The sequence below is a fragment of the Leptodactylus fuscus genome, chromosome 1 (assembly GCF_031893055.1).
Source record: "Leptodactylus fuscus isolate aLepFus1 chromosome 1, aLepFus1.hap2, whole genome shotgun sequence".
In the NCBI taxonomy this organism is placed as follows: domain Eukaryota; kingdom Metazoa; phylum Chordata; class Amphibia; order Anura; family Leptodactylidae; genus Leptodactylus; species Leptodactylus fuscus.
The window spans coordinates 140,040,162-140,053,917 of NC_134265.1; the positions used below are offsets into that span (position 1 = coordinate 140,040,162).

General features: G+C 40.8%; 1 protein-coding gene across 1 annotated transcript in view; it reads right to left on the reverse strand.

Moving 5' to 3' along the window:
* LRRC2 (leucine rich repeat containing 2) overlaps positions 1-13,756 on the reverse strand; it is a 284,202-nt gene that overhangs the window by 38,828 nt on the left and 231,618 nt on the right. The window contains exons 6-7 of the mRNA XM_075277223.1: positions 8,857-9,002; positions 2,864-3,016 (exon numbers count right to left, since the gene is read on the reverse strand). Of these exons, the coding sequence (XP_075133324.1) occupies positions 2,864-3,016; positions 8,857-9,002 (299 nt within the window). The remainder of the gene's footprint in view (positions 1-2,863; positions 3,017-8,856; positions 9,003-13,756) is intronic.

The following is a 13,756-nucleotide window of genomic DNA, read 5'->3' on the forward strand; positions in this document are numbered from 1 at the left end:
GTGGGCTTTCATATGTCTTGTACTAAGGAGAGGCTTTTTTCGGGCCACTCTGCCATAAAACCATGACTGGTGGAGGGCTACAGTGATAGTTGACTTTGTGGAACTTTCTCCCATCTCCCTACTGCATCTCTGGAGCTCAGCCACAGTGATCCTTGGGGTCTTCTTTACGTTTCTCACCAAGGCTCTTCTCCCACGATTGCTAAGTTTGGCTGGACGGCCAGGTCTAGGAAGAGATTTGGTTGTCCCAAACTTCTTCCATTTAAGGATTATGGAGACCACTGTGCTCTTAGGAACCTTGAGTACTGCAGAAATTATTTTATAACCTTGGCCAGATCTGTGTCTTGCCACAATTCTGTTTCTGAGCTCCTTGGGCAGTTCCTTTGACCTCATTCTCATATGCGCTGACATGTACTGTGAGCTTTGAGGTCTTATATAGACAGGTGTGTGCCTTTCTTAATCAAGTCCAATCAGTTTAATTAAACACAGCTGGACTCCAATGAAGGAGTAGAACCATCTCAAGGAGGATCAGAAGGAAATGGACAGCATGTGAGTTAAATATGAGTGCCACAGCAAAGGGTCTGAATACTTATGTGATATTTCAGTTTTTTCTTTTTTAATACATTTTCATAAATATCTACTGTAAGCCGATGGCTGGTCAGGTAATGAAGGGGTGTGCATCTCACCCAGACTACTTAGGTGGGGTGAGATGAGAAAACTCCAGAAGGAATGTTTGTTCTCAGCAGACAACTTTCGTCTGCTGAGCATTTTGGTAAATGCTCATTATTGGACTGGATTTTTAGGAATGGCAGGTAGGTTGGTAGTGGGACCTGTCATTCCACCCCCCTCCAGTCCACACTTTGGGGATGTTCCGGCAGCAACTCAGCTACAAAGAGTCTTCTCATCAAGGGACGCTTAAGAAACCATCTCCAGCAGCAGACTTTGGGCAGAGTTTGGCTGGAGAGACAAAGAGGAGGTCATATATTTTGAGCTGTGTCCTGAATGATTCTACTGGCTTTTGATTTCTGTTATTCTAGGTGAGGTAACCTATTCTATGTTTAGTTAGAGCCTAGCCGGGCAGGGATTTATTTTTGTATTGTTTCCTTTTGTTGCTGCACTACCTTTTTGAGTGAAAACAAACTCTACATTTGTTTTGGACTAAAGAATCTGGACTTTGGTGTCTATGCCACCCCACCTAGCAACCCCAGACCACACTACATTTATGCTTTTTTCTGTGAAGATGGGGTGCTGAGTGTACATTAATGAGAAATAAAATTAACTTTTTTTCTTTTGGCAAATGTCTGCAATGAAACAAAGAGTGAAAAATCTAAAGGGGTCTGAACACTTTCCGTACCTACTGTAAGTCTTATATTAGCAAGAACAATTCCAAGCACCTGTTGATGTAGTGCAAACCATGCCAACATTGTACTCAGTTGGACACTGGAGCAGTGCAAATGTGTTCTGTGGAGTTACGATGCTTTTTTATCTGCCAGTCTGAGAGATTAGTCTGGGTTTGGTATCTGCCAGGAGACTGTTACCTCCCTGACTACATTGTGCCAGCTCTAAAGTTTGATGAGGAACAATGCTATGTGGGTTTTTTTTCCTAGGGTTGGCCTATACCCTTAGTTCCATTTACGGGAAATTTTGTTCTTCTACAACACATTAGAGGGAACAATTTGGTGAAGTCCCTTTTCTGTTGTTGCATGATTGTGCCCCAGTACACAAAGCAAGCATGGTTGGGTGAGTTTTGCATGGAAGAACCTGACTGTCTCATACAGAGCCCTGATCTCAACCCTATTAAACACCTTTGAGGTGAACTGGAATGGAGATTGAGGTACTAAGGTGAAAATTTGGGGTAGTTGAGTTTGGTGTAGAAGTACCTGACTGTTCGGTACAGAGTCCTGAACTCAACCATATTAAACATTTTTGGGATGAACTGTAATGCAGATTGAGATCCAGGCCCTTTCTTCCAACATCAATGTCTAACTACACAAATGCTCTTCTAGTGGGATGGCAATTTGCATAGATATACTTCAAATCTAGACAAAGCCTTCCCTGAAGAGTGAGAGCTGTTTTAAGCTAGATTCACTCTAGGGTTCGGCTCTACATTATTGGAGTCTGCATGGGGACCAGAAATACAGAGAGCCTGTCAACTGAAAAAGCAGTTACCCGCGGACTCTCACAGACCCTATATTATATTAAGGAGTAGTACATGTATACTTTCCATACACTCCAAGAACTGTAATGCACATTTTTTAGTCTTTAGTTTGCAGTCTATTTAATTTAAAGCAGAAATTAAAAAATGCGTTTAGTTAATTACACAAGAGAAATTCTCAGGCAGATTTCATATTTATAATTTCAATAAATATGACAAGGAATTTGTGCATAAGGAATCATTTCCACGCATACATATGCAATGCGTAAGCACACAAGCTGTGACTTGGGGTGTTTTATTTCATTCTCTCATTTGTAACTGATAACATATGCAATATTCAATCTATGTAATACATAATCTCAGTTTTGATATCTGTCAGCATGTATGAATTGTGCAATATTCATACGTCAAAGATGTAGTATTCTGATATATACACAGTAATAAGAATTAAAGTTTCTTTCCTATGCTCATTTATGGAAACATGCATATCTTTGCCAGCATATTAAATATTCACATATAGGTTTGTATTATTTTGATATTAACATACTTATTTATAGCAAAAGGCAATTACATTCAAACCATACAAGTGCAATTTCTCTTGTTCTTGCTCTCTCCTGGAAGACATCTTAATGTCTGCTTTATACTATAAAAGTAAAAATGTAAAAGTAACATACATGAATTATTGCCTTCTGTCATATTTTCACAACTCACTTAAGGGATGGGTTTTCCATAAGTGCAGAAGGTATTTCAACCAAGTTTTCACCACTGACGACGAGCAATTTCAAATGAGAAAGATTAGTCAGCTCAATCGGCAAGTAGGTTATTATGTTCTTTTGCATCAGCAACGTCTCAAGTTCTTCTAATCTGTAAAAGAAAATACATGCTTACATTAATCCTAAAAATCTTCTATTAGGTCAATGTGTCAGTTTTTACAGCATAAGTAATCTGTAGATAATGAGATAGTAGCTGTGACCCTACTGCCCTACTTCAGTGATGTTCTATTAAATCACCAAATACCTGACAGTTATATAGTTTTACTTTAACTGAAGCCTTTAATTTTAGATCCACATGGACTAGTTTTAATCTACTGAAAAGTGCATAAGGAGATACAACCTGTTCCTTAGCAAGTCACAAAATTATACACTGTCTACCAATAAGTATTTGGACATCCCATGCAAATGAAGGTATCAGTGGTCATGATGTACATCATACCTTTCGCCGTTAAATAGGAAACAGCATTGGCATTAGTCGCATGCAAGATGCCATGAAGTGCAGAGTTGTCCGATTTTGAGAAAGGGGGAATTGTTGGGTACCACAGAAATGGTCGATCCTTAAGGGACTTAGCAAGCGAACTGAATTACCCAAAATTGACAGTGGCCTATGTGATTACGAAGTGGAAGGTGAACGGTGATTGTCGGAATGTGCCCTGAGTCGGCCGACCCCCCAAAACTGGGAGATAGAGACCTACGAGCACTGGCCAGAGAAACCGCACCCAACCGATGGCTCACATACACCAGGAGTTTAAACAGGCATCCGGGAGTTTTGTGTCGATCAATACCATCTGTAAGGAAGCATCTGCTGGGTTCTACCAACTATTGTATATGAATAAATGTTTTCTATTCTACCACAGGTATCTAAATACTTATTGGTAGACAGTGTATAAAGGGCTGTGTGTAGGTTTGTGAATTACAGTTATTTTGATCTTGAACTATTTCCATGAGTACAGTGGTGGACAAAAGGTAGGTCAGGATTGCACTTCAATTGTGACATTGTCCCAGTTTCAGCAGGACAGTACTAGTTTTGGCACTGTTTTGTAGTCTTTCCATGAATCTATTCTGATTCTGTAAGATTATTTTCATTGTAACTGGCAAAATACTGCAGCTGATATACACCAATTAACTATAATATTAGAATTACTACCAAAATAGCTCTGATCAACTAAGTCATGGACTCCACAAGACCTCTGAAGATGCCCTGTGATATCTGGCATCAAGATGCTAGCAAAAGATCCTTTAAATCCTATAAATTGGATTGGAGCCTCCATGGGTCAAATTGTTTTCTCAGAATATTTCACAGATGTTTAATGGAGGCCAGGGGGGTGGTGAGTCATCAATGGTAATTAGACTGTGCAGCATTGCACTACAGTTCCCAATATGGCTGCTGATAAAGGTATGCTGATATGGAGTGGAGGTATTTAGAAGCATTATACGTCATGGAGCATTATACTGTGTGGGGCCACTGTGGAACATTATACTGTGTGGGGCCACTGTGGAGCATTATACTGTGTGGGGCCACTGTGGAACATTATACTGTGTGGGGCCACTGTGGAGCATTATACTGTGTGGAGGCACTGTTGAGCATTATATTGTGTGGGGCCACTATCAGCGCCGCACCTCCCATGAGGCGACCTGAAGCGACCGCTTCAGGCGGCGCTATGCCAGGGCCCCAGGGAGGGCGGCATTTTACCTAAGCCAGTCCAGGACAAGCTGTTCTGGACTGGCTTAGCACCGAGCGGTGGTTTGGGGAGGCCACTGGCAGCCTCCCCTCACGCTCAGGCAGACAGCAGGTCATCTCCGTGCCTGCTCTCTGCCTGCGAACGGCGCTAATCCCCGCCCCCTTTGCGTCATCATGCCCCTTCCCTCGGCCACGCCCCTTCGCTCCGTCCCCTCCTCCCGGGGGGGGGGGACGGCTTTCTGTAGTTCGCCTCGGGCGGCAAAAGGGGTAGGTTCACCCCTGGCCACTATGGAGCATTATACAGTATGGAGGCACTACAGAGCATTATTCTGTAGGAGGCTGACCTGGAGTATTATACTATATGGAGACACTGTGGAGTCCAGTTCTGATGCACACTTGCCCATTATAGGTAATTTTGGCAGTACACATCTTGAGCATGCTGACTATAGCTTTACAGAACTATGTTCAGCAAGCTGTGATGTATTGTGTGTTCTGACATACTTCTATCATAGCCAGCATAAACATTTTCAGCAGTTTATGTTACAGTATTTTTATGTAACTGGAATAGACAGGAGCCATTTTAACAAGGTAATCAATATTATTCCCAACACCCTTTTGTGGTTTTAATGTTTTGACATAAAACCAAGAACTGCATTTCTTTAGAAGCGGGTGTCAGGCATGCTTCTCTTCTCCTCTCTATCAGGATTAGAGATGAGCGAGTACTGTTCAGATCAGCCGATCCGAACAGCACGCTCCATAGAAATGAATTGATGCACCTGGTACTTCCACTTTGACGGCGGCCGGCCGCTTAACCCCCCGCGTGCCGGCTACGTCCATTCATTTCTATGCGAGCGTGCTGTTCGGATCGGCTGATCCGAACAGTACTCGCTCATCTCTAATCAGGATCCATTCCTACTTTTGATAATATAATGAACTAATATTCTAAACATAGCATGTGTAAGACAATTGCTAGAAGAGCAATTCCCCAGTAACTGCTGGTGAACCCTGGGAGGAAGGGACTTGATTGAAACGAAAAGATGTCAGTCACACAAGTAAGAGATTAACGGAGATTAACTATTTGAGCTTTAGAGGGAAACAAAGGTGTAAGAGATGGGTGTGGTGGAAAATCAACTACAGAGGTGAGGGAATAGAACAATGTTCAGACAGTACAAGAACCTAAAGCAGGGAATCATAGCTGGATATGCCTCCTCAGCCATAGCATGCAGCTGGAGGATGGCGCTGAATTCCGGGGCAAGGATGTTACAGCAAGGCTTTATAATGCCATGCAATACATAAAAATAAAGGCAACAAGTTAAATGGTTAAATCAGATATGTTATTAGAATATGCATAGAATACAGTTGACACAGTTATGATTCCTCTGTATTCATGAGTCCAACACTTCACCATTCTCCTCATAGATTTTTTGATTTGTGTTAGGAGATAAGTGGCTTTTGCCTGTTTCCACAGTGGTCTAAAGTAGTGGTGAATGGTTAATGACTGTTTTCTTGGTTGTTTGAAATAATGGAAGGGTAATGTCCATTTTTTGAATATAGTGAGGTGGCAGGGAATAATACCAATTTCCCTGGTAATTTAAAATAATAGGTTAATCATTGTTTCCCTGGTGGTCTAGGTTAGTGAATGGGCTATTACCTATTTCCATGGCTATCTAAGTGTTAGGATGGGGTCCCGCAGGTTTTCCTTCCAGTGCACAGCGCCACCTGCGGGTCAATCCTACTCTCTCCCTCGGCGTCGTGCAGTGAGGTGTGTGGAGTCTAAGTCTAGCTTTTCACCTACTTTCATGCTCAGACCTTTTGGAGTCGCTCGAATTCTAAGTCCCATTCTTCCCCTACTGAGCATGTTCAGTAAGGTCATGGCCACTGCCCCTGGGGGCGGGGACTTGCCTTTTTATAGTTTGAGTTGATGCCCGCCGGGTGCTCACACTTTAACTAAATGACTTTAAGACAGAAGTTCAGGGCAAGGTTCCGGTGAAGGCAGGTTGCCAGACTAGGCTTCTAGGATAGGATTCCTTGGCCAAACCAGGGCACCGCCGGTAGGGACCAGAAAACTTACTGAACTGTCTTTTCTAAGTCATGGAGACCTGAGTTAATTTCCGCTGCAAGGCACGTTACCTGTCTAAGGGCTTCTGAGCAGTCGTTGCTGTTCCAGCCCATGCAGGGATCTGACGCAGTACAGCTACGCCTTGGTAGTTTCCAGGCTAGTCTGTAGTCTAACCTCTACCCCTGTAGGGGTCTGTGAGTATACTGTCTTCCGTGTATTGACACTGTAGCTCTGAGCTTTTGTGGAGCATTTTACGTTGCTGACCTGGGGTGACGTTTAACCCCTGGCAGCCTTTACTGTGTAGCAGGGTGAAACATTTGTCTACTCCCTACTGAATTCAAGTAGATAACTATTTCAAGGCTTCATCTGGCTTCGCACAGCATCTATACACAGGTGCGGTTTCCCAATGAAGTTAACTGGTGAAAGTTTATGGCACCCTTTTCACACTAGAACTGCACAAACACAACTACCCAGTGCAGTTACTGGTAGTTCATTTTCAGTCAGCCGCACACACTAACTGTACCTGTGAGATAAACTGGTTCAGTGTGTATTGCGGCTTATAAACTGCTGCTTTGCTCAGGCAGACGGCTGCCCTCCTGGGGTTTGTGGGCCTCAACTGCAATCACTATTGCAGTCTAGAGGTTCTGTCAGCATTTATAATTTTATTTTTATATATATAGACAGAACCCTAACACTAAGGCAATGCAAGGCCTGTTACACTGGTAGATACCACATGGAAAATACTGTAGTCATGCTCTCAGCCAAAACTAAAATAGTTCAGTGCTCTAAAACCACACCTGTTCACTATAAATAGAATGCATACCTCTACTGCCTGGCCACTAGGAATACAGTGCAGAAGTAAAACAGAAGTAATCCCTAAAAAATGGGTTTGGTAAATGTTTGTGTAAATTTGTTAAATCACTGTTAGACTTTAAAGCCTTCTAACATCCAAAATAAAATCAAGAACGAATATAAGATGGTGCCAACATAAAGAAGAGATATGGTAGATAATATTTATTTTGGAGGAATGTCTGAAAAGCAAATGCACTACAAATATAAGTGTAGTGGTATAGTACTATATGGTCAAAGGTGTACACAGCCTTACAGTTAGCAATATATTTGCACACTACATCAAACTAGGCCTGATAAAAAACAGAAGCACAAAAATCAGTTCTGTAAATAACGTTCAATAAATTAGTCATTTGTAATAAATAATGTATCCTAGCCATGAAGCTTGTTCACCTACATGACAAATGTAACATAGAAAGAAATATCATTGTGCAACTAAAAGTCAACAGACACAAATGTGAGAAATGTCAGTGGCTCAGCTACAAGCTAAGGATTTAAAGAGGACCTTTAACCTCCTGGGGCATATTTTATACACTGGTAGAAAGTCGACAGTGCGCTGAATTCAGTGCACTGTCGGCTTTCCCGTTCTGTGCCCCCGGTGAAGAGCTATTGTGCTGGTACCGCAGCTCCTCACTGTCAGAAGGGCATTCCTGGCAGTCAGTCAGGAACGCCCATCTTCACAGCAGCGTCTATAGCCCTGTACTGTGAGAGGGTAGAGGAACGCCTCCTCCTTCCCCTCCTGATAGTACTCGTCCATAGATGGGGGGCTCACCGCTCAGCGTCATCGCTGGAAGGGCGTTCCTGACTGTCAGAAATGCCCTTCTGAAAGTGAAGAGCTATGGTAATGGCACTGATAACTCTTCACGGGGCACAGAACATGAAAGCCAATAGAGCGTTGAATTCAGCGCACTGTCTGCTTCAAGCAGTGTATTACACCACATGTGCCCAAGGAGGTGAAAGGTCCTCTTTAAAACAAAAGTCCTATACTGCAAATGTATCACTGCATCAGTGAGACCCTGATGTACATAATTATCTATCTATATATTGCTGAAAAAATTTTTTTTACCTTGCTGTCTATGGACACACTTAGAACTTAGTGAATTTGATTTTTTAGTATGACAATATCCATTAACTGGCTTTTTGTTTGATAGCCAACCTTACCTTCATTTGACCTGCTGGTAGAAAAATTAGTAATTCTATTAATATACAGTACTTTTAGTATTGTCCAATTCTGTACACATTTCTCATTCTGGCCTCTGTATATCAGTAAATGATGTGTGCAAGTCACAAATATGAAACTAAGCCTCATGATAGAATTGATTTTGAGCATGAATCCCATTACCTGTCTATGTCCTGTGGAAGATCCTTTAAGTTATTACTGCTGATGTCCAACCATTGCAAACTTGACATACGTAAGACACAAATTGGAATAGAGGAGAATTTGTTTGCCGACAAATCAACAAAAGTGACCTTTTTCAGATTACTCAACTGGAAAGGAAACAAGAAACATTCATGACAGCCGAGATCGTGGAAATGGTGCATTCCGTTAAAGAAGTACACAAAGTTTATTTCTATTTTATATTTCTTCACACTTTGTAAGTTTTACGTACGGCATATTTCTACAAATTACAGGGATCATCAGTGTTTTAATTCATTTCATGGGGTTTATAATGTAATAGCCCTAGCCAATATTACTCATAGTGAAAACTGTTCACAGAAATGCAAAAACCTTGTAAAATTGCTCTATACAGTCGACCACTCCCTGCTTACACAATTTCTTTAGTTCCTTAGTAAAACAGGCTGGGCTTGCTCCTGGATATCAGCATAAGTCAGCAACCAAGCATTTAGTTAGTTCCACTGCGACACTATCTCCTCATCTCTGTTGATGTACCTCAAGGGTGTTTTATGAGACCTCTGTCGTCTTTATCTTTACTTTGGAAAGCTCATAAAATCATGGCTTTCAATACCATGTTTATCCTTATGATTTAAAATGTACCTGTCTTGCCTTGATTTTACTATACATATCTGTTATTGACAGTTCCAGTGTCCATCAGCTATGTACTTATGTTCCTTTTAATCCTAAAGTTCTGTAAAGCTTACTAGAACTGTCACCATTAATGGCTCCAACTACTTACCAGTAAATTCATTTCAAAATTCTAACAATGACATACAAGGCTGTTCACAAACTGTCGGTTCTATACATCTCCACGCTAATCTCTTGATATCTTTCGACAAGTAATCTGTGGTCTAAGTAAGACTACCTTCTCTGTTCTCCTGTCTGCTCTTCACATCATTATGTCCAAGATTAATTACCATACCGCATACTCTGGAACTTGCTACTCCAACATATCAGACTATCTTCCACCATCAAATTCTTCAACCATAACATGAAAATGTATCATTTTTAGAAAATTGTAAAAAGTGTCTCCTTCCCTTCTCAATGCAATCCTATTCAGACTTGGTTTTGTGGTCTTATGTTATTTAAACAGGACATTTCACAACCTCTGCCATATCCAGTTCTTTGTATTATTTAATAGTCTCTGCTCCAGAGAGTTTTTGCTAGACTCCACTTTTCCAGAACAATAAGTAATGTTAGTTTTGGTACACTATTTAGGCTCTCTACTGTCAGTTGGGTGGATTCAGGCAGTAGCAAGCACCCCCTTTGCCTTCTCCCTACCGTATTACTCCAAAAGTAAGCCCTACACTGATAATAAGACCTAGCACGATTTTTTCAGTATTTTTGGAGTATGTTTGAAATATAAGCCTTACTCCGAAAATAAGCACTAGTTACAATTCATTAAAAAAAAAAAAAAAAAAAGTGTCTAGGCAGATATACATGTAAAAATGTAGATAGAATACAGCAGGAAAGATACAGTAGACCCTTCATCACAGAAGCAGACATCACCAAAATGGCACCTTCCCAAAAGAAAGCAGACACTTCCAAAAGAATTGCATCCCCTAAAGAATCAGACATTGACTTTAAGACTGAAGTCCCACATTGTGGAAACACAGCTTTTTTGTTGTAGGTATTTCTGCAGTTTTTGAGTCGAAGGCAGGAATAGATTGCGCAGAAGGTAGAAATATAAGAACTTCCTATACATTTCCCTTTCCTCTTACAGTCATTCTTGGCAGTAGGGGAGCGAGGAGAGTTAAGTATCAGTGTTTTTTATGTTTAACTTTAGGTGCAAATTGAGGGGGAGCATGAAACTGGTTGCAGATGAAGGGGGAACATTAAACTGGGGGCAGACAAAGGTGGACATTAAACTGGTGGCAGATGAAGGGGGGACATTAAGCTGAGGGTAGATGAAGGAGGAGATTAAGCTTGGGGCAGATGAAGAGGGGTACATTAAACTGGTGCCAGATGAAGGGGGAACATTAAGCTGGGGCAGATGAAGGGGGGACATTAATCTGGGGCAGATGAAGGGGCGCATTAAAAACTGGCGGCAGATGGATGGGGGACATTAAACAGGGGGAGGGTCACTGGACAGAGACATTAAGCTGGAGGGGAAGTGGAAAGTGACATTAAACCAGGGGCAACATGTCCACTTCTAGTTTCCCCCAGTTTAATGTCACCCTCAAGCTACCCCTACAGTTTAATACCCCCCTCCAGCTGCCCCAATTTAAAATCCCCCTCTAGTTGCATCCAGCTTAATGTCCCACTCCAGCTGCCATTCATTTATTATCCCCCTCCAACTACCCCACTGTTTAAAGTCTCCCTCCAGCTGCCCCAGTTTAATGTTCCCTTATTATCCTCCAGTTTAAACTTCGGCACGAGGAGAGGGACTTCATACTATGGAGCAAATAGAGGGGAACATTATGATGTGGGGCTTATATAATTAGAGTGATTGTAGGAGCATTATACTGTGTGGGGGCACAAAGAAAAATGGATGAGAATGGGTGGAATCAACAGAGGTGGGTGGAGCTAAATTTGCTGCGGCGCGCATAGTGCACTGCACATTTTGTCCTTCTTTCTGTTCTTTGAAAGTTTCAAGGTATGCTGTAAGGAGTCAATAACGTATTGGGTCCACTAGTATTTGCTATGCCATTTTTATATGCTGCCCTTAACTTACATGCCAGGTATTTTTAATATGATTCAATACGATTTTCTAGATGTATCAAAAACTGTGGCTTATCTACAAAGGATACTTGTTTTATGTTTCAATAGTCTGTACATTACTGTAATACTGTGCTTTGTATAAAATATGCTGCTAAGCATTCAAATTAACAGTTTACATGAAAAAGTGCAGTGAATTATTAGCCATGCTTCGCCTCATGTCTTAAAGCCCTTTGTGCTCTCCTTATTAATGTCCTATGTGTACAGTATATACTCATTGTTGGTGGGCTGTAAATATTGTAAGACAACATTGCAGCCGCTGGATATACTATTGTCAGTCATCCTATTTTTATCTTTTGGAATTCATTCACACAACCTTTGTTTCTGACTTCCTTTTATCTGACTTTGTACAGAGAAGTGCATGGCCTTTATTTAGTTCCATTTATAGTGTTGTGTCTTACAATGCTTTTACGTCTTCCAAGCAGCTCCCACCGTTTATATTTAATCATTATTGTCATCTTTAGTTGCTAGGCTCTCAAATTGCTTCTTATCTTAATAATTTTAGAACTATAACTTGCCCATTAAAAAGCACCACTGGCTTCCTTTTCTCTTTGACAGTTAGTTTCCGTTGAAAGCAAAGGACACTACGCCCCTGACTTGAACTAGGTGTTTGATTAATGGGTGTATTTTCATTTCTGCTCGGCTCTATTTTGTGCCATTGAGAGGGATTTGCTGATAAGATTTGTTGCTTATGGTTTCAGCATGAAAAGCTTGGCTGCACAGCATCAAACAAAACCAAAGGTCTGAATGTCAACATATCAGAAAAAATAAAAGTACACCCAAGCAAGAACTATATGCACATCCATTATGCACACCTTATTAGTACACGGTATGTAAAATAATGCCACTCCACAGCTGCTGTATGATGGTAGGTGATTTTCTATGTGCTTTAAATAATGTTATATACTTTTTAAATATTTATAAATAGCAAATATCAATGCAGAATATAACCTTCTCATAGGAACATGATATTATAAAACCTGTGCAAACCCATAAATATGTATAATGTCATTTAGATGTGGAATGCAGAGTTACGACTCTTAAAAATGCTTATAAAATACAGATATAAAGTAGCTAAGTAGCTAGATAGATAGACAGGTAGATAGATACGGTAGACAGACGGACGGACGGACGGATAGATATTGTAGATAGGATACAGATAGATAGATAGATAGATAGATAGATAGATAGATAGATAGGAGACAGACAGGTAGATGATAGATAGAAAGATGGATAGACAGAAAGATGATAGATAGATAGATAGATAGATAGATAGATAAATAGATAGGAGACAGATAGATAGATAGATAGATAGATAGATAGATAGATAGGAGACAGATAGATAGATAGGAGACAGATAGATAGATAGATAGATAGATAGGAGATTAGATAGATAGATAGATAGATAGATAGATAGATAGATAGATAGATAGATAGATAGATAGATACAGTCCTATGAAAAAGTTTGGGCACCCCTATTAATCTTAATCATTTTTAGTTCTAAATATTTTGGTGTTTGCAGCAGCCATTTCAGTTTTATATATCTAATACCTGATGGACACAGTAATATTTCAGGATTGAAATGAGGTTTACTGTACTAACAGAAAACGTGCAATATGCATTAAACCAAAATTTGACCGGTGCAAAAGTATGGGCACCTCAACAGAAAAGTGACATTAATATTTAGTAGATCCTCCTTTTGCAAAGATAACAGCCTCTAGTCGCTTCCTGTAGCTTTTAATCAGTTCCTGGATCCTGGATGAAGGTATTTTGGACCATTCCTCTTTACAAAACAATTCAAGTTCAGTTAAGTTAGATGGTCGCCGAGCATGGACAGCCCGCTTCAAATCATCCCACAGATGTTCAATGATATTCAGGTCTGGGGACTGGGATGGCCATTCCAGAACATTGTACTTGTTCCTCTGCATGAATGCCTGAGTCGATTTGGAGCAGTGTTTTGGATCATTGTCTTGCTGAAATATCTATCCCCGGCGTAACTTCAACTTCGTCACTGATTCTTGAACATTATTCTCAAGAATCTGCTGATACTGAGTGGAATCCATGCGGCCCTCAACTTTAACAAGATTCCCGGTGCTGGCATTGGCCACACAGCCCCAAAGCATGATGG